Genomic DNA, 20,711 nt, shown 5'->3' on the forward strand with positions numbered 1-20,711 from the left:
GGGGAGGGGGAGGAGGCGAGAGACACGTCCCAAGCAAGGCTGAGAGGCTGCTGAGAAGGATGGACTCTTTTGTCCAAGCAGCTCTGAAGTGTGTATGTGTACTCAGGGGGCGAGGGGGGGGACTGAAGCCAGCTTCCTTGCTCCAGAACAGGCATGATGCCTGGAGCCAGGCAAGGGGCAGCTGCTCTGGTGCAGGGACTGGCCCCGGTGGGGCATCTTCCCCGTGGGTACCGCAAGATGTGGGAGAACTTGGCCCCCCAGCCCTGACTTGGCACAGCTTGGGAACCCCTGGGTGCTGGGCACAACTCCGGCTTCCACTCCCAGCCTAAACTGCCAGCTTAGAAAATGGAAGGAGCATCTGTGGGAGAAGCAGCAAAATGGAGGCTGGGCCGGCAGAGCCAGGTCCCTGGCATGCATGGCGGAGGGCCTGTCTGGTTATTCGGCTCTGCAGCCCCCAGGGTAGGGAGAGGGGAGGAGGCGGCTTTGTTGCGGACGGCAGGTGCTGGCTGCCCCAAGCTGGTGACCGTTCTGGCCACCTCTGTCCCCCTCTGGGGATCAGATGTGCTCTCACTCAGAAGCAAAGGTGGGGACTTCCTGGGGAGAGGAGTCCTCGGTTCTGGCCTTCTGTCTGTCCACACTGACTGTTTCCTGTGTCCCTTGCCTTGGCCCCTTGCCCTCTCCAGCGGATTCCCCTCCATCCTGGGGCCCTACCCTTGTAAACACTCTCTTGTGCTTGTCCTGCTCAACTGGTAGATAGGTGCCAGTCCCAAGGCTGGGCCAGTTGGTCAAGGTTTCTTTGCCAGGGCTGATCCCTGGATGGCTCCTGGCCCTGGGAGCAGGTTCCCTGAGGGGGGTGGTGGCAGGCTGGAGGGTGGACCAGTGGAAGCTGGGAGCTGCTGGGTCTCACCAGAGCTGGACTTGAAGTATGGCTATCACATGTGGGCACACATGGTGTACCAGATGCATACAAGAGCTACATGGAAATCCTTTTGCCTATGTGTCTGTTGCACGGTACTTCAGGCAGTGGTGTTGGTTTCCGGGCTCTTAAGAGCCATCGGTTCTTCCTCCTGGGATCAGGGACAGGAGTAGGGCTGCAGGGAGAATCCTCCCACCAACTCCTAGGGCTGCAGGGCAAAAAGTCCTGGGGCCCGGCTCAGAAACGGTGGAGGCGTGACTAGCCGGCCCTCTCCTCCTCTCCTCCTCTCTGCTTTTCGAAGCCAAAGCTGTGTGGGGTGTAGGTGGGAGGGGAAGCAGAGCAGGGCATGCAGAGGAGCCCTCACCCTGGGTTTGCAGCTTCCCTCTTCAGATGAGGAGACCAGGGGTCAGGAAAGGGGCAACACAGCCAGAGAAAGATGGGGGAGGGGCACCAGTCTATCTGGGGAGAGAGGCAAGAGGGCTCCTCCGTTCTTGGGGATAAGAGTGAAAGCCAGCGAGCAGGTGCCACTTGTCTGTCCAGAATCACATTTTCACTTGACAGTGGCCACAAGTAAGTCCTGTCCGAGAGGCCATCTCTGTGAGTTGGTCAGACCAACCCTGTGTTTCCATCCCTTTCCCTTGCTTCTCCTCCTGTGGCTACTGCATGTTGAAGGCCGTGGACCCTGCTGCCAATCAGTCCATGGGTCATCAGCTTCTCCCTCATGGGGCATCTTGTCCACTCTGCTCCTGTCCCACCCCTGGCTTTGCCTCTGACTCCCGAGCAGATCCCTTTCTGCTGGGAAACACAAAGGGTTCGGGATCAAAAGCCCCTTGATAGAAAATGGATTGACTTCTGCCCATTTGAGGAATTGGGTTCTTGGGGACACAGGAGATAGAATGAGGGTTCATGAGGTACTCTGAAGGGGGTAACTTTTCTTTTTCCCATGAGCTTTGCTGGGCAAGGTGATGAGTGGCCAGAACATCAATGGCCTTGGCAGCTTGCTTTACTCAAAAGAGCATGTGGAGATCCAGGTTCTAGCCCCTGCTCTGCCACTAACTCCCAGTGTGCCCTTAGGCACAACCTGTGTCCTCTCTGGGCCTCAGTGTCACTATCTGTCGCATGGGAGAGGTTGGACAAGATGGCGTCTGCTGTCCTTCCAGCTCTGACGTGGTGGGAGTCTGTGATCCCAAGTCAGGGAGAGCTGTTGTTCAGAAGGGGCGCAGGTCCCTGTCCAGGCCACTGGGTGCCCCCACGATGCTGAGTGTGGCATGGTTTGCCTGCCATGTTCCATTTCTGCCATCCCCCTCAGGCCAGCCCTGCACCCCTCCTAGTGAACCACGAGGCCCTGGAGCCCATCCTCTTGGTGAGTGCACCACTGGCTGGCTCGGTCCCAGACAATTGATCTGGGCTACATGAGCAGCTGGGTTGGGCCTGATATGGCTGGAAGCAAGGGGAGGGGGGCCTCCTCAGGGTCAGCCTGTCCCATCTGTGGCCAACAGGTGTCTCAGGGTCAATTTGGGCTCTCCTACTCTGTGGGGAGTTGGGGGACAAGCAGGTTGACCAGGGGGCCGGGGGGGTGGGCGGCGCAGGATGCACTTAGGGCCCTGCCTGTGTCTTCCCCTAGGTGAATGGCAGTGATGGCATGTTCAAGTATGAAGAGATAGTCCTTGAGCGGGTGAGTCTGGAGGTGGGGCAGGATGAAATGGGAGGGCAGGGTTAGAACGGGGAGAGGGGAGGGCCCTGAACCTTGGTCTCAAGACTCATGGGGGACCTGCATTGAGAGAATGGGGAAACGGCGGCCCTCAGAGGCTGCATCACTGCATCAATCAATCAACTGACTAACAAATATTAATTGACCTTGCTCGCTGAGGCCTGGGGAATTGGGGAGGGGATGGCTTCGCTGAGGCCTCCACGCCAGAATGGTCATCACAGGCTGGGAATCTGCCAGATTCGTGACGAATGTGCCCCAGCCTGCCGTGGCCCCTTCTGAGGCCTGGAGAAGCTGCTCTGGGGGGGGCAGGGGTAGATGGGGCCCCGGAAACCCTCCCCCATGCCTTCTGCATGAGCAAACTGTGCCCCTCCACTTCCTTCTGCAGGGCAATTCTGGCCTGGGCTTCAGCATTGCTGGTGGCATCGACAACCCCCATGTCCCCGATGACCCTGGCATCTTTATTACCAAGATTATCCCTGGTGGAGCAGCTGCCATGGACGGGAGGCTGGGGTGAGGCGGCCTGGAAGCAGGGCTGGGGACGGCAGGGGCAGGATGGAGGTGAGGGGAGGAGGGCCGCCTGGCAGAATGACCCTTCCATTAGATCTGAGACGGGGAGGGGGAGAGAAGGGAGGGGGAGGGGAGGGGAGAGGGAGAGGAGGAGGTGGGAGGGGGTGGAGGGGTGGTGGCAGGGTGTCATGCCTCTTGGGCTTCCCCCACAGGGTGAATGACTGTGTGCTGCGGGTGAATGAGGTGGATGTGTCAGAGGTGGTGCACAGCCGGGCGGTGGAGGCGCTGAAGGAGGCCGGCCCTGTGGTGCGGTTGGTGGTACGGAGGCGACAGCCCCCACCAGAGACCATCATGGAGGTCAACCTGCTCAAAGGGCCCAAAGGTGCGGCCCTCTGGGTTCTCGTGCTCTGGCCAGAGGCCCCTGGTTGGCCCTGTAGGAATTGGAAGGGAATACCCTCACTTCCTTCCTGACTCCCTGGTGCAGCTCACAGCGTTCTTTCTTGATCTCACATCTCACCTGTACTGACCTCGGGATGGCAGCCTGGTGTTTGGGATCCCTGGGGGGAGCTCCTATGGGGCTGGTGGCTTGGCTGGGTGTGGGGGATTGGGGTTGGGATTGACTGCGTGCTCTAACTTCTCCTTGTGTCCCTCTCCCACTCCCTGCTGGCTCCCGCCCAGGCCTGGGTTTCAGCATTGCTGGGGGGATTGGCAACCAGCACATCCCAGGAGACAACAGCATCTACATCACCAAGATCATTGAGGGGGGCGCTGCTCAGAAGGATGGACGCCTACAGATCGGGGATCGGCTGCTGGCGGTGAGACAGCCTTCCCGGGGATGCCCAAATGGTGGGGTGGGGAGGTGGAGCTCTAGTAGCCTCTCCCTCCACCTGAACCTCACTCAGGGACTAGGCATCATGGGAAATTTCAAGAGCATCATCTGAGTTGTGTGTCCCCAGATAGCAAGGCCCTAGTCCTCTTCATGGCTGGAACTCCCTCACCTGTCCACCCCTACCCCCTGCTTCTCTGCCCCTCACAGCACTGTATTTGGACCTCTGTTAGATAGAGCACTGTTGAATTTCACTGAAAGGGCACCCCTCAGGGCTCCCTGGGGAGGCCCTCCCTTCTTCTCCCCGGTGCTAGCCCTAAGGCCTCTCCTCTCCTAGGTGAACAACACCAATCTGCAGGATGTGAGGCATGAGGAAGCTGTGGCCTCGCTGAAGAACACATCTGATATGGTCTATCTGAAGGTGGCCAAGCCAGGCAGCCTCCACCTCAACGACATGTATGCACCCCCCGACTATGCCAGCAGTACGTACCAACCTGCCCTGTCCCTGTCCTGAAGCCCTGCCCCCTGGTTTCTGGAGGGGAAGAAGTTTATGCTCCTTGTTAAGAGAGAGAGAAGGAGAGAGAGAGAGAGAATAAGAGTGGTGCTCAGGAAAGCTGAGTCCAAATCCCAGCCCTGTCCCTTATACCTGGGTGCCCTTGGACAAGTTCCTTTCACCTGTCTTTAGTTTCCTCTTTGGCAAAATGGAGCTAATGATATATGTGCTGCCCTCCTCATAGGACTGCTGCAAGGATCAAATGAGATCACGGACGAGAAAGCCCTTGGAAAACTGTATCAGGCTATAGAGATGTGAGGGATTATTATTAGTCACACCTCTAGTCATGCCTTTCTTTGTAGATTGCCTTGACTTTAGCTCTTTCTAAGACTCACAGGAGTGAGCTCAGGATTCAGAAAGGGACTGTGGAGGAGGAACCCTAGGGGGTGGAGTGGGGAGGAGACGCCTGAGGAATCTGCATCCCTCGGTCTGGTCTCTTTGCATCTGAGGTTGGGGGGGTGGTGGTCAGCCCTTGGTGGCGGGTGGAGTAGGGTACCACTGGGGAGTGGTCTCGGAACTTTTCTCTCCCTTTCTCGATTCCAGCATTTACTGCCTTGGCTGACAACCACATAAGCCATAACTCCAGCCTGGGTTATCTCGGGGCTGTGGAGAGCAAGGTCAGCTACCCTGCTCCTCCTCAGGTTCCCCCCGCCCGCTACTCTCCTATCCCCAGGCACATGCTGGCTGAGGAGGACTTCACCAGGTAAGACCCGCCCCCCCCCCGCCCCGCCCCTCCGCATCCTACCTAGGGATGGGGCGGAGAGGAATCGCTTCTGGCTGGCCACAGGCCTCCTTGTAGTATGGCAAAGAAGAGGATAAAGCCCTCATCGCTCCTGTCTTTGGGGTCTGAGGCCCCCTCTCAAGCCCTTGGGGCCCTAAGGAGGGACAGAGGTGGCTGCAGGGACAAGTTCTACCATCAGGGGGAGTGCCAAGTGTGTGGCCCCCATTCGAAAGTGCAGAGAAAGGGTAGGATGGAGTGTTTAGGGGGCTGAGGAGGTGGAGGCTGCCGGATTTCCTGCCCCGAGACAGTTGCAGCCCCCTCTGCCGCAACCATTCCACGTTAGAGAAGAGAGCAGTTCAGCCGGTGGGGTTGGTCTGGGATGCTGGGAGGCTGGCGGGCCAGGTGGCCTCGCACGCAGGGAACGGCCCCGCCCCACTCTGGCGGCTGCTGCCGCCGCGGAACTGGTTGGGCCGGCAGGGGTTCCGGGGGACAGGTTTGCTGCAGGGTGGGGCCTGGGAGGCTGCTGGGCTGGCTGCAGTAGAGCCGGAAGGGTAGGCGGACGGAGTTGGAGGAGGGGGGAGAGCTGGAGGAGCCATGGAGAGGGCACGCAAGTTCTCAGGCTCCGGCTTGCCCCTGGGCTTGGGCTCGGCTTCGGCCTCGGCCTCGGCCTGGAGGAGGGCTTCGCGGAGGAGGGCTTCGCAGAGGTGGGCCTGGCCGCTCCGCTCCCTGCGGCCTGGAGGGGATGCCAGGTAGGAGGAGAGGAGGGCTTTAGCAAGAGCATCCGGGTCTCAGGGAAGGAGCCTTGCACCTGAGACTGGGAGCAAGAAGGGAAGAGCCTCGGACCTGGGGCTCCTCGGGTGAAAGATGCTTAAAGTGAAGGCAGTGGGCTGGGCAAGTGTGCTGAGTCAGGTTGTATGGATATACAGGAGCCGCAGCTGCTCTCACTTGATGACACTGTGACCATTTACAGAGGGATTCCTTAGACATGGTTAGCTGGAGTTGGAGTTTTCATGTGTTTGTCTCCTCTCTTCAGTTAGGCTCCTAAGCTTCTTCTGGGGACCTGGGATTTCTTTATCTCTATCTCCCACATCACCCAGCAAGGGTACATAGTGCTAGCTGTTGACTAAATCTGTTGTTGGGGAAAGTAGGAGGGGTCATAGTTGGTCGGTGGATTTTTGAGACTGCGGAGAAGCATGTATAAAGTAAGTATGCACAGTTTGTGGGTGGTGAGTGCAATCAACCCCAGGGCCATCCCACAGCCCCTAACTGATTCCCCTTCTTGTGGCCCAGGGTTCAAATCACACCAGTTGGTAGGATGGGAGAATCTGGGGAGGAAGAGGACCAGTGAGTGGGCTCTGAGATATGGTCTCTAGAGCCCAGGGTAGGGGTTTGTTGACCAGAGAGAGTCGGGGACTGTCCACTGGGAAGTTGACTCCAAGCCCTCAGGAAGAAGGGAGGAAGAACAACTGAAACTTGGCACCTGGCAGCAAACAGCAGCCAAGCAGGTTTCAGGAGAGAAAGGGAGCAACAGAGTATCATACCTAGGGACCTAAGTCCTTCTACAGCCATATGGGCCTTGTTCCAGGCTGGCCTTCACAGGGACAACAGTTTATACCTACTTTGTCCTGACCCTTCCACTCCTTTCCCACCAGAGAGCCCCGCAAGATCATCCTGCACAAGGGCTCCACAGGCCTGGGCTTCAACATCGTGGGAGGAGAGGATGGAGAAGGCATTTTCGTCTCCTTCATCCTGGCAGGAGGCCCAGCTGACCTGAGTGGGGAGCTGCGCAGAGGAGACCGGATCTTATCGGTGAGGAGACAAAGGCAAGGTGGGAGGATGGGAGCTATGCCAGTCTGAAAGGGAGGAGGGAAGACCTCGCTGTCTCCAAGGAATGCTTCTTGAAGTGGGGGAAGGCTAAGAGCTGGAGAAAACATATTCTCTTTATAGATGTCCTTAGTGAGGGACAGGGACCAGACTTATACTTAAGGAGGAAGTGAGTATCTCTTGGATCTTAACCCTGGCTGGCATTTGACCCCCACAAAGATATTATTACGCTAGAGGTGTATCCTTTAGGTCTTGTCCTAGGGGCAAGGATGGGATATTGAGAAAGGCATCCAAGTAGGCTTAGGGATGGGCTACCCATCTCCCTCTCCTAACTGCTACAACAGAGGACTCCTTTCTTGCTTTTGGGGTGGCTCATAACTCCTCTCTTTGGACAGGTGAATGGCGTGAACCTGAGGAATGCAACTCATGAGCAGGCTGCAGCTGCTCTGAAACGGGCTGGCCAGTCAGTCACTATTGTGGCCCAGTACAGACCTGAAGGTAGGAGAAGGAAGGTGGAACAAGATGATTTGGGGAGATTAGACTTATTACTAACTGCTGGCTTTTTGCCATCATAGGTAACAAAGCCACTTGACTAGGTCCCTTCTTACACTGGTACAGTAACCTCCTCCTCTCTCGTTTTCCTTCTGGTCTGGGGTAGGTTTGGACAGCTTGGGAGCATCAATCAAGGCTGTGCTCAGAGCCTGGTGAATAGGGCTGCAATGCAGCTGAAGGCCAGTAGTGGGCAGCAGTTTACGGGAGGAAGCGCAGAGATTGGGGCGACTGGAAAAAGGGGAGGGGGAGGGAGGCAGAGGCGGAGGGCTCAAGAGGCGAAGATCATAACTGTGTTCCCTGGAACAGGAGTGTACTTCTCGGTTAGAAGGACTTGAGGGAGAAGAGTACCGACCTCTTGAGTGCTTGGGCCAAACCTCTATGACCCCCACTTCTCCCCTCATCAGGGTGACCGTGAAACAGCCATAAACGCGCTGAAAAGGTGATGCTAGGCTCTCCAGGTAGGGAATCGTAAGTGGACCCCCTTTCCCTGCTGGGGGCCTTCTTTGTGTTCTGCGGGAGCAGTCCCCCGGCTTGGGCGAGTGGGCGGGGCCGGTTATGCAAACGAAAGCGTTTGATTGGCTGGGGCCAGCCAAGGCCCAGGTGCCGAGGTGAGCTGCGGGATAGCGCGCCTGAGCCAGCCGGCCGGCGGGGTGGCCATTGGCCGGCCGAGCGCGGCCTCCAGCCTCACGCCCCGCCCCCTGACCCAGGCGGAGGGCGGCGGGCCCCCCTCCTTCCCCCCCCTCCCCGCCTCGGGCGCCTCAGGCGTCTCCTCCTCCTCCCTCCCCTCCCCCCTCCTCCTCCTCCTCCTCCCCCTCCTCCCCCCCTCCTCCCGCGTGCCCCGCTTTGTGTCCGTGGTCTCCCGCGCGGGACAGAGGGGCCGGCCGGAGCTGGCGCTTTCTCAGCACTAGACCTGGACTCCGACCCGGCGCCAGGTGAGGTGGGGCGGACGGGGGTCAGGCCCCCTCACAGTCCCCCCTAGCCTCTCTACGGTTCTGTTCTCAGACTCTCTCTTTTCCCACACTGCGCCCCCAACTCTGAGCTCTCCCCGGAATCCCTGGGCCGCGTGTCCCCAGCCCCGCGCGGCGCGCGGCTTTGGAGCCCCTCCCGAGGGCCCCTCGCGGCCCCGCAGAGCAACGCGCGCGGCTGAGCCCCGGCCGGCCTCCACCTCTTGGCCATCACTTCTCCCCACCCACGAACTCTGCCCCTTCTCGCCTGGAACCTCTGTCCGCCCCCCAGTCTCCTTCCTGCCGGCGGCTGCGCCCCCAGCAGCTCCCTAATCTCGGTCCTCAGAGGAATTTTCTCCGTCTTCCCCTCCCCCACATCCGTTACTACGCCTCCTTTCCCCCCCACCCCAACCTGGCGACCTCTGGGAACCCCCGAGGTGGGCTTGGTGTTCTCGGGCCCCCCCACGCCCGCTTTTGTTTGCCAGCGTTTGCGACTGTCGCCGACCCCTTTCGCCTCCCCCTCCTCTTTGTAAGGCCGGCCTTTGTCCCTTAGGGCTGCAGCGCCTGGGCTCCTGGGACACCTAGGCCCCAGGGCCGGTTACTAAGGTGGAGGAAGGGCCCTCTCCTGGGCAGGTGCTCTGTTCCGTGATGAGAATGGGGAGAGGCTGGCAGCCCTGCTGCAAAGCCGTGAGGGATCGAAAGCGCCTACCTTTGTCCTTTCCGCCGCCCCCCTCCCTACCCCTTGTTCAGCGCCTCAAGCCAGGAGCCTGAAGGCCAACAAGAGAGGGGCCTGCAGCCTTCTGCACTAGGCTCTTTTGATGGGGACAAGTGTAGGGAGGTGACTAACAGGAGAGCTTGTTGGTCTGAGGTAGTGGGAAAGAGGGATGCAAATGGACACTTTGAGTCATTTCTTTCCATGTTGGGTGTCCAGCTTAATGACAAGAAACACACATTAGGGTTATTGTTTTTATGATGCCTGCGCGTGCTGTTTGCTTCTCAGTGTAGAGCTCACCATCTGATTTTTATTAGCAACCAATATTTATCCATTTCATGCCCACAACTTAGGCAACGTAGGTTCTGCAAAGAAAATGGTTTCTCTTGCATATTTGTGTGTGTGTGTGTAGGAGAAATTGATGTGTTTCTTTCGGTTTTGCTCACTGATGCTGGGCACATGGAAACAATACTGTGAATTTGTCTGGTGGTAGTATGTTGGAAACTGGTGACTACATGTTTCTCCGAGTTTTCTTAGGAGAATGTAATTGATTTGCATAAAAAGCTGCAAGTTGTCCTGGCTAAAGGGATTCCTTCAGTGTTCATTGCCCTCTGGGCATATTTCTGAGCATTTTTGATGTCTGTCGAGGTGCTGTCTTATGCTAGGTTTCTCTACCATTTGCCAAACAAAGCCTTTCTTCTCTTAGGATTTAGTTGAACTACTGTTGTTAAGGCTCTGCCACCCCAATCTCATTTCTTCCTTTGGTTTGGAAAATCCAACAGGGCCCCAACATGCAAAAGCTTTTTTTTTTTCCATTCAAAAATGGACCCTTGGAAACAGGTCCGGAGAGACTATCAAGCATTCCGTGTTGGGCTCTGAATTTTCTTTGATAAAGGGATAGTTTTTAAGAATAAAGACTCCATGTTGATCGTTTTATAATTATGTTAAATACTGTTTTTTGGAGGATTGCATCACATAGGCATTTACAAAATGAATAATCCAAATATATGTTTGTTGGCTAAAATGGCAGAGACTTTGTATGTTATTGGCCAAGTAAGTGTTCATCATTTGTATTTTTTTCACATGGAATGTGGGAGCTGGAAAGGATCACGTAGTCCAGTCCCTCATTGTGCAAACCAGAACAGCGACAGGAGAGCAGGGACATGACTTGCCTAAGGTCATGAAGGGAAAGTTGCTGAGGGTCAGCAATCAGTTTAATCCTGAAGTCCACCAGCTGGGACAAATCGTGCTTGGGAATACCTGAGAAACCTAAGACCTAGTTGGAGCAGAGGAAGGGAACTGGGAAAATAATGGAAGAGGGGGTGAGGGAAAGATTAGAGTGGTCTCCATGGTGGCCCTTGAGGCACCATTGCCAAACCAGTGCAGCCTTTAGCTAGGTATTCTTTAGTACGAGAGCTTAAAAAAAATAGCTTTCACTAATTAGAACAATCAGAGTAAGAACAATTTTTCTCCTTTTTTTTTAACAGCTTAATTGAGATATGATTCATACACCATACAATGCATCCATTTAGGTGTACAATTCAGTGGCTTTTAGTGTATTCACAGAATTGTGCATTCATCCTCACGGTCGATTTTAGAACATTTTCATTACCCCTCTCTTTTGAATACATAGAGATGGTGCAAGCATTGGAAGGGTGATAGGTGTAGGACAGTGGCTTCCTGAAGTATCTCATCTGGGCACTTAGGGGCTGGATGGCAGCTCTGACTTTGCTCTAATTGTGAGATTCTTTCATATATCTGGTTGCTTAATAGGTTGAACCATAATGAAGATAGGAACCTTGTCTATCTATTTAAACTTTGTATTGTGCCTAAGCATGGGTGCTTTACAAATATTTGTATGATGAAGCTTTGGAAAATATTAAAATAGATATAGAAGTGCCAAATGATAAGGTACTACAGTGAGAGATGCTGTTTAATAGTTTCACTCCTGATTGCTCCAAACAGTTGTGGACACAGCAATCCTACCTATTTAGCTAAAAATAGCATGATGTTCTTGGGCATGTATAATCCTGCTTAAAATTCAAATTGAAAATTTAAACAACTGGCTCTTGGCAGAGGCTCTCCTCCAATCTATTCTAAAATGAAAAATATTTTTCTGTGACTTGTGGAATTGCTCCACCAAGGGAAGGATGGTTTTCATGTTATAACATTTTGATTTAGAAACTATCTCCTACATTTTCCTCCCTAGTTGCTTTGTGTCAGCCTCTGTTTATAAACTCAGCTAGTATTTTTCTGGAAAGTCCTTTTGTTTTTAGCATAGATTCTGAACCCCAAATCAGGAGGTGAGCCAGAAATTGGTCACTAAGGTAGCTAAACTGGGAACTGATCCTTTGTGACTAGTCTTTTCAACTGGAATATAAATCCAGACAGGCTGGGGGTACAGGGAATGAGAAAGAACTAGGGTTTTCCATACTTACTTTAAAGTGCTGAAGAAGCACACTTTTCACCATGGAAACACCTTCAGGTAAGGCCTGGAAGAGTGTAAGGATCAGTGTTGGTAATAACTTGAAAGCATAAAAGGGATATTTTCCCCATAACATTTAAGTTTACCACCCCATCTCCCCTGTTTGAGAGTGAGGGATGTAAACATAGCTGCCACCCCATCAGCATGATCTCTTTTGAGAGCACAGAGGTGAAAGTTTATCAAGGCAAAGAATCAAAGTTCTGAAACTCCTGTTGCCATCCTAAAAGAAGGCTAATGTAGGGAGGGAAGAAAATGAATTCCTGTTAACAGCATTTCTACACTGAACAATTTGAAGGCAGCTACTATTGTATTTTTCTTTGTGCCCCGGCACCTAGTCCAGAGCCTGGCACATGTTTTGTTGAATTATTGAGTATGTCTATGTTCTAGATGGCTTTTGTAAGCATTAATCTTCAGGATATCCCTGTGGGATAGGTGGTATTATCCCTATTTTACAGATGAGGAAAGTGAGGATCAGAGAGGTTGAGTGACTTGCTCAAGGTCCCACAGCCAGTAAGGGGCAGAATCACAATTTGAAGTCAGATTTCCTGAGAACTTCGTGTCCAGGGCTTTTGCCAAGAGACCACAACAACCTCTCTCCACAGCAGAGAAGCTGTGAGCCCCCTCTCTCTACCCAGAAGATACTGCTCTGAGACTCTTCAGGTGCCAGAAGCTGTTAAAAAATGGACTAAAGCCAACTCCCAAATGTCATCTTTTTTTTTTTAATAAATTTATTTATTTTTGGCCACGTCGGGTCTTCGTTGCTGTGTGCAGGCTTTCTCTAGTTGCGGCGAGCGGGGGCTACTCTTCGTTGCGGTGCACGGGCTTCTCATTGCGGTGGCGTCTCTCGTTGAGGAGCACAGGCTTAGTTGCTCCGTGGCACGTGGGGTCTTCCTGGACCAGGGATTGAACCTGTGTCCCCTGCATTGGCAGGCGGATTCTTAACCACTGCGCCAGCAGGTAAGGCCCCAAATGTCAGCTTTTTAAGTCTTGATGACCACAAACTCCTGTACCAAAGGAGGAGGTAACCTGGGGGTAGAGGGACTGCTGGAAGCCTGAAGGAGACCCCCCCCTCTCCTGCAAAAGGAACGTGGACTTGGGAAGACTACCATAGAATGATATTGTGGGGGGAACCTCAGGAGGAGCCAAAAGTTGGGAATTGGTTGGCTTGACTTAACAGCAAATGTGTGCAGGCCTAAGAATACTAATGCAGTAAAGAGGAATTTCCCATTTCTTCAAGTGAAATAGAGTTGTATTTGTCATTCATTTTTTTATGAACTTACAATTCACTCATTTAAGGGTGTAATTCAATGGTGTAAAATTCACAGAGTTGTGCAACCATCACAGCAGTCAATTTTAGAACATTTCACCACCTCAAAAAGAAACTGAATCCTTTAGCGGTCCCCCCAGCCCCCTCCCCACCCCACTGCCCCACCAACCTCCCCATCCCCCTCAGTGCTACTAATCTACTTCCTGCTTCTATGGATTTGCCTGTTCTGGACATTTTGTGTAAATGGATTCATATATGGTCTTTTATGACTGGCTACTCTCACTTGACATAGTGTTTTCAAGGTTCATCTGTGTTGTAGCATGTATCAGTACTTTATTTCTTTTCAGGACTGAATACTATTCTATTATATGAATATATCACAATTTGTTTATCCATTCATGAGTTGATGGGCATTTGGGTTATTTCCACTCTTTTGGCTATTATGAATACTATCTTTGAACATCTGTATGCAGTTTCCTGCATGGGCATGTGTTTTTATTTCTCTTGGTTATATATACCTACTGGCTCATATGGCAACTCTATATTTAACCTTTCGAGGAATGGCCAGGCTGTTTTCCATAGTGGCTGCACCATTTCACATTCCCACCAGCAGTGTGAGGGTTACAGTTTCTCCACATCCTCGCCAACCCTTGTTAACGTCAGTTTTTTTGATTCTAGCCATTCTGGTGGGTGTGAAGTGATATCTCATTGTGGTTTTCTTTTCTTTCTTTTTTTTTTAATTTTTATTTATTTATTTATTTATTTTTGGCTGCGTCGGGTCTTTGTTGCTGCGCGCAGGCTTTCTCTACTTGCGGCGAGTGGGGGCTACTCTTCATTGCGGTGCACGGGCTTCTCATTGTGGTGGCTTCCCTTGTTGTGGAGCACGGGCCCTAGGCGCGCAGGCTTCAGTAGTTGCTCTCTACTTGCGGCGAGTGGGGGCTACTCTTCATTGCGGTGCACGGGCTTCTCATTGTGGTGGCTTCCCTTGTTGTGGAGCACGGGCCCTAGGCGCGCGGGCTTCAGTAGTTGCGGCTTGCGGGCTCTAGAGCGCAGGCTCAGTAGTTGTGGCACACTGGCTTAGTTGCTCCACGGCATGTGGAGTCTTCCCGGACCAGGGCTCAAACCCGTGTCCCTGCATTGACAGGCAGATTCTCAACCACTGCACCACCAGGGAAGTCCTCATTGTGCTTTTCATTGCATTTACCCAATGGCTAATGATGCTGAGCATCTTTTCATGTGCTTATTGTTTTGCTTTGCTTAGTCCCCTGATTCTCACGTTGTTTATAAATTGACTTGAGACCAGAGCAAGCCAACTGTTATTACTCAGGTGATTAGAGGGAACCAGGAGGATAAGGGACTACCTTTCCACTCTTATCACTGTGTGCTGGAGGGCGTGGGTACGGATAATTTTATCTAGGAATGCTGACCTGATAAAAATGATAGGGCCCACCTTTAAAAAAAAACAAACAGAAAACCCTCCAGCTTATTCACATACCGTACAATTCACCCATTTAAAGTGTACAACTCAGTGGTTTTTAGAATGTTCAGAGTGGTGCAACAGTCAATTTTAGAACATTTTCCTCACCCCAAAAAGAAGTCCTGTCCCATTAGCAGTCACTGCCCATTTCCCCCAAACTCCTCCCCTCGCCTCCCCTCACCTCCCCTCGCCTCCCCTCACCCAAGGCAACCACTGATCTACTTTCTGTTTCTGTAAAGTGTCATTTTCTGGCTGGTTCATATAAATGGAATCATATACAACATGTAGTCTTTCGTGTCTGTCTTCTTTCTTTCAGCATAGTGCTTTCAAGGTTCATCATGTTGTAGCATGTAACACTTCATTCCTTTTTAAGGCTGAATGATATTCCATCCTATGGTTATACCACAAATTGTTTATCCATTCTTCTGTTGATGGACTTTTGGGTTGTTTCCACCTTTCATCTATTGTGAATACTGCTGCTATGAACTTCATGGGAGGTTTTTGTGCGGTCATATGTTTTCAATTCTTTTGGGTATATATGCCTAGGAGTGGAATTGCTGGGTCATAAGGTAACAACATTGAACATTTTTGAGGAACTGCCAGACTTTCCCAAAGTGGCTGCGCCCTTTTAGGCCCACCCTGTTTTGCAAACTTAGAAGAGAGAAAAATGTTAGCTTTCTTTTCAGTTTTGCCTCCTGGGGCTGAACTTTATATACAGGTGTGTGTGTGTGTGTTTGTGTGTGTACTCGTGTGCACTGTGCTTTTTTGTCTTCCATGTAGCCTAAGGACATGGTAGCTAGAGTTGGCAAAGAATTCTGAACCTAGCTAGACAGGTGCTTTCTTGTCCTTGTTACATGGTTTGAGGCAAAATCCTAGGAGCTTTGGTGTCTGTAAAACATCGGTTCTTCTGATGGGGTAGAGTGACTAGAATGATATAGAGAATGAATTAGTTCTTATTTATTTATAGCTTTTTAGAATTTCTTTTTAATTTAATGTGTTGCTTGTTGAAATCTTGACCCTGATATTTACACTGTTGCTTTGTTTGTTTGACACTTTAGACTTATATTCCACAATAGGGTAATTGTTTTATTGGGTTTTTAAAATTTTATTTTATTATATTTTATTTTTGGGTGTGTTGGGTTTTCGTTGCTGCACGTGGGCTTTCTCTAGTTGCAGCGGGCGGGGGGGCTACTCTTCATTGTGGTGCACGGGCTTCTCATTGCAGTGGCTTCCCTTGTTACGGAGCACGGGCTTCAGTAGTTGTGGTGCACAGGCTTAGTTGCTCCGCGGCATGTGGGGTCTTCCCGGACCAGGGCTCGAACCCGTGTCCCCTGCATTGGCAGGTGGATTCTTAACCACTGTGCCACCAGGGAAGTCCCCATGGGCCCCAGTTTTCTGATCTGTAAAATGAGGGGACTGTGCAAAATGATCTCACATGTTTCTTCTAACTCAAATTCTGTGTTAGATAAGTGTGAGTTGTGAATTCAATTCACAAGTTCCTGTTTGTACCTAGACTGTTATTGAATCACAGTCTTGAGTTAATAACAGTCTTGCTTTAATAAAGGTCTTGTCTTCCCCTCTTCTTTCCTGTGATAAGGCTTTCATCCTCTTGAAATAGATCTTTGTTTACTTTTCACTGAATTTAGATATCTTAAAAAAACAAAGACCCTAGAGATTTGGGGATTTTTCAACTTGATGAAATTAACACATTTTGTATAAATATGTGCATTGGGGATATGGATACACAGGTGTCCTTCAGATTTTCAAAAAGGAGAAAGAGAATTTTGTAAATCTTGGGTTAAATTCCAAACTAGATTATTAAGAGTTGTTTTGTAAACACTCAGAAAAAAGAAGTGGTGAGCACTGGAACCAGTATTGGTTCACCAAAGTCAAACGAATCATGTCAGACTGCCAAATTGCCTTGATGGACAGGGTTACTGGACTGGTGGACCAAGGAAATAGGGTAAATGTGGTATATCTAGATTTTAGCAATGCATTGGCAGGGCTTCTTTGGTCTACTCTTGGATAAGATGGCAAGGTGATAATAGTGATAATACACTTAAGTGGATTTGTCTGTAACTGGTTGGGTGATCCGTCCCAGAGGAAAATGATGGAGTCAAGAGCAGTGAGGAGGGGAATTTCTAGTGCACGTGTGTCCTGGCTTCATCCTTGGGCCTGTCTTTTTCAGTCTGCCTCCCCATCCCCCTCAAATTATATTTTATATTATAATATATATAATTTTAAAATATATAATTTTTAAAATTATATTTTTCCTGGATATATAAATATTACATTCAGATTTGTAGAAAATTGGAACATAACAAAATACAAAGTAAAAAAAGTTCAAATCACCTGTAAAACTACCTCCAGAAATAACCTTGTGTTTGTGTATATTTCCCTCCAAACTTTTATATATCATATAGTATGTATGTATCTCTTTCAAGACTTGGATCATTGTATTTAAGCAGTCTTATATCCATTCTTTTAACTTAGCATATGTCATGCATATTTTAAAATGGTTTTTAATAATTAAACAATATTCCATCATGTGTGTGCCATAATTCATGTAATCATTCCCTTATTGGAGGACTTGTAGGTTATTTGCAATTTTTTGATCTTATAAATAACACTTTGATGGATATCCTTGTATGAGGCTTTTTGTGAATCTGTGATTGTGTCTTCAGAATGAATTCTTTGGAGTGGAATTATTGGGCCAAAGGATATGAACATGTTTAAGACTTTTGATATATTTGATATATTTTGGTATATTTCTCCACCTCCACCAACCTTGCTAACATGGAGTATTATTTTTTAAAAATCTCTGCAAATTGGATAGGTAAAAATGTTACTTAATTTATATCTTAATTTGTATTTCTTTTTCATAATAGAATTGAACATTTGTGTGTGTGTTTGTGTGTTCATCATTTTCTTTTTTTGTGTGTGGATTGCCTGTTCATACCCTTTCCCCATTTCCCTGTTGACGTATGTTCATTAGTTCTTACTGATACGTAAAAGCTTTAAAGTAGTTAGAATATTAGTTCTTTGTCATATATATTGCAGCGGTTTTTCCCATTTTGCTTTATTTTATTTTATTTTGATGTACAGATGTTTTGTTTTTATGTAGTCAAATCTATCAGTGTTTTCTTTTGTGTATTTCACCTCTGCCCCTAGGTTTGGAAGGGCCTTTCCTACCCTGATAGAAAATAAATGTCCGCCTTTGTTTTATTGTAGTTATTTAATGTTTTTCTTTTTGCGTTTAAAACTTTAACCTGCCTGGACTTTATTTATGATGTAAGATAGGACACTACCTTATTTTTGCTCCAAATATATTTTTTTTAATTAATTAATTTATTTATTTATTTTTGGCTGTGTTGGGCCTTCGTTTCTGTGCGAGGGCTTTCTCTAGTTGCGGCGAGCGGGGGCCACTCTTCATCGCGGTGCGCGGGCCTTTCACTGTCATGACCTCTCTTGTTGCGGGGCACAGGCTCCAGACGCGCAGGCTCAGTAGTTGTGGCTCACGGGCCTAGTTGCTCTGTGGCATGTGGGATCTTCCCAGACCAGGGCTTGAACCCGTATCCCCTGCATTAGCAGGCAGATTCTCAACCACTGCGCCGCCAGGGAAGCCCGCTCCAAATATTTAAGGAATACCTTGGTACCATTTATTAGATAATCCATCATTTTCCTGCTGTTTTGAAGTGCCACCTTTATTATGCACACACACACACAACCACACACACATGCTCATAATTTGGATTTGGGGTTTCTTAATTCTCTTCTGTAATATTTTACTCTGGGATTATCAGAGTAAAATATGAAAAATGACCACAGATGTTTTGACAAATAACCAGAAGGGTCTTTCTCTAGGTCTCAGTTTCTGGGTTCCTTCCACAGAAACTTGACCCAAAAGAGATTCAGTTGATACCCCAATAACTATTGTGAGAGAATTTGTGATCCTATTGGAGTGACTACTGTGAAGAACATTTGAATCTAGATTCTCAATTGACATAGTAAAACATAGAAATCAGGGAATTCCCTGGTGGTCCAGTGGTTACGATTCCGCGCTTCCACTGCAGGGGGCCCCGGTTCGATCCCTGGTGGGGGGAAAGCCGCCGGCTGTGGCCAAAAAAAACAAAAAACAAAACAAAACATAGAAATCAGTTACATTATCTCAAGTTAGCAAGCTTAGTCATAAAATGTTGTGTGTTTCGGTCACTGTGTTGCAGCATTTCTGTTAAGTGGAAAAGATTGTTGTGAACAAGAGTACCTGCTACCTTCAGGGCAAGGTATTCATGCTCATGTTTTTCTAGATGAGGTGTTTTGTCTTGGGGTAGTTCTTACATAGACTTTGACTTATGGGTTAAAGGAGCTAAAGGCTTTGTTACTGTTGCATTTGAATATGCTATATGAAATTCTTTTGATTTAGAGAAAAGGCCCTATTTGAAGCTTTTACCCTGATCTGTTGGGTGATCCAGAACAGGGTGAGGAGAGCCAATGGCCAGGTCCTATGAAAAACTTTTTCTTAGCTTGATGTGAGATCAAAGCATTTTTCATTCTACTCATTTCAGACCAGGTGGCTCAATGTCATGGCACCTTTATATAGTATAGCACTTTTGCTCAGTGGCCCTTCCTGCATCCTCACTAAGCTCTTTAGGGGACAGAAACATCCAGTCAGTAGGGATAATCTGGATTTTTTTATGGCTTGTCTTGTTTTCTGTTTTATTCCCAGTATCAGGACCCTGGTAATGTGTGTGTATGGGTGAGGAAGCACATTGTGACAGTGCAGGGACCAGAATACAATGACACTGAAGTTTCTGTTCTGGGTTAGTCATAGTTCCGAGCCCATTGTTCTAAAAGTAGAGCTGAAATTATTTTTCTTAAAGCAGCATTTGCCCATATGGAGGTCTGTTTGCAACTTTTCTGCCCTCTCATATAGCCTTAAATTCTTTTTCTTGCAATTTATACTCCTTAAATTGGTATTTTTTTGACCCAAAGAGTTTAGGATTATTTGCAGATGTGAAGATTTCCTTCTTGTAGATCATATTAAAATTTTTTATTAGACTAGTCCTAGGTTTGATTTCTTATGCACCTCATTGATTTGGTTCTAAAATCATAATTATGTCAAAATTAGAAGGGACCTGAGAAATTGTCTAGTTTTAGAGGTGTCAGATTCTTTTTTTTTGAATATAAAACTATTTATTGACCACTGTTCACCAGTATTTACAATAAAGTAAACAATATACAGTTGAATAACATTCTGATTACTACAAAGTTATTGTTTTTCCTGGCTTCTGCTGAACCAGTAACCCAGAATACTGAGAAGATTGAGCCTACATGTAAGGAATGGGTTGGGGTAAAGTTTGAAAAAACATGCAGGTCAAGTTTAGATTAGTAAAGTTTGTTCACTCATTTATTCCTGCAGATCCTAAATTGCCAACATCTCTAACCATCTGATTAGATTTCCATTAACAAGTCTGAGACATTCCATGTATCACAGTCTTTCAGTAAATACAGCACAGAGATTTCAACTTCTTATAAAAGAATGGTTTGCCAAAAGGAAGCTTTAAATGTCCATTTAACTAAGTCTTGCTTGGCTAATTAAAACATACCAGAATTTTTCTAGTTTTTTCATTTGGGTGGACAGAGATAAAATTTTCCTTTCAGGGGTTTTACATATAAAACTGCATTTATATGATGGTAGATATGGATGCAGATTCTAGTAGGGCTGCTTTAAAAAATTATCCAATTTAAATTGTTTACATTAATTTGTCTAATTACAAAATTATTTAATTTGAAAGGTTAAGACTTAAATTTTCAATTTAAGTTGAAGTGATTTCTTATATTGCTCAAAATGATAGAATCCCAGAAACATGGGCTCATCCATGGTTGTGAAAGGCTGTTTTTGTTTTGGTAAATGTATTTAAACAATAACCAGAAAACCCCCAAACCATTTACATATGTATTTTATGTATACACATACAAAAAACCCAGAATGGTCCTTAGGCATATATGAGTTAAATGCAAATTCTAAATTCTGATTGAGTAATGAATATGGAGATTTTCTCCAACATTTAGAAAAGCTGTTCTCTAATGCAGAGGAAATAATATACCGTGGTATCAAACGTTCTTTTCTGCTAAAGGAAGCAACTACAGAAAGCTTTTATTTGTTAAAAGTAACCAGTGATACAGATGCAAAAAAAACAAAAACAAAACCCCCAA

The 20,711-nt window shown here is 48.5% G+C and overlaps 1 protein-coding gene across 9 annotated transcripts in view; it reads left to right on the plus strand.

Annotated features, from left to right (window-relative positions):
- DLG3 (discs large MAGUK scaffold protein 3) overlaps window positions 1–20,711 on the plus strand; it is a 63,049-nt gene that overhangs the window by 8,633 nt on the left and 33,705 nt on the right. For 4 of the 9 annotated variants that reach the window (XM_036839582.1, XM_036839579.1, XM_036839580.1 and 1 more), the window contains 8 exons: window positions 2,541–2,591; window positions 3,013–3,137; window positions 3,347–3,516; window positions 3,813–3,949; window positions 4,298–4,442; window positions 5,057–5,216; window positions 6,887–7,043; window positions 7,454–7,556. In XM_036839582.1, the coding sequence (XP_036695477.1) occupies window positions 2,541–2,591; window positions 3,013–3,137; window positions 3,347–3,516; window positions 3,813–3,949; window positions 4,298–4,442; window positions 5,057–5,216; window positions 6,887–7,043; window positions 7,454–7,556 (1,048 nt within the window). Of the gene's footprint in view, window positions 1–2,225; window positions 2,280–2,540; window positions 2,592–3,012; window positions 3,138–3,346; window positions 3,517–3,812; window positions 3,950–4,297; window positions 4,443–5,056; window positions 5,217–5,828; window positions 5,984–6,886; window positions 7,044–7,453; window positions 7,557–8,426; window positions 8,543–20,711 lie in introns of those variants that run through there. The other 5 variants (XM_036839587.1, XM_036839588.1, XM_036839583.1 and 2 more) reach the window with 4 other exon arrangements.

The sequence above is a fragment of the Balaenoptera musculus genome, chromosome X (genome assembly GCF_009873245.2).
Source record: "Balaenoptera musculus isolate JJ_BM4_2016_0621 chromosome X, mBalMus1.pri.v3, whole genome shotgun sequence".
In the NCBI taxonomy this organism is placed as follows: Eukaryota; Metazoa; Chordata; class Mammalia; order Artiodactyla; family Balaenopteridae; genus Balaenoptera; species Balaenoptera musculus.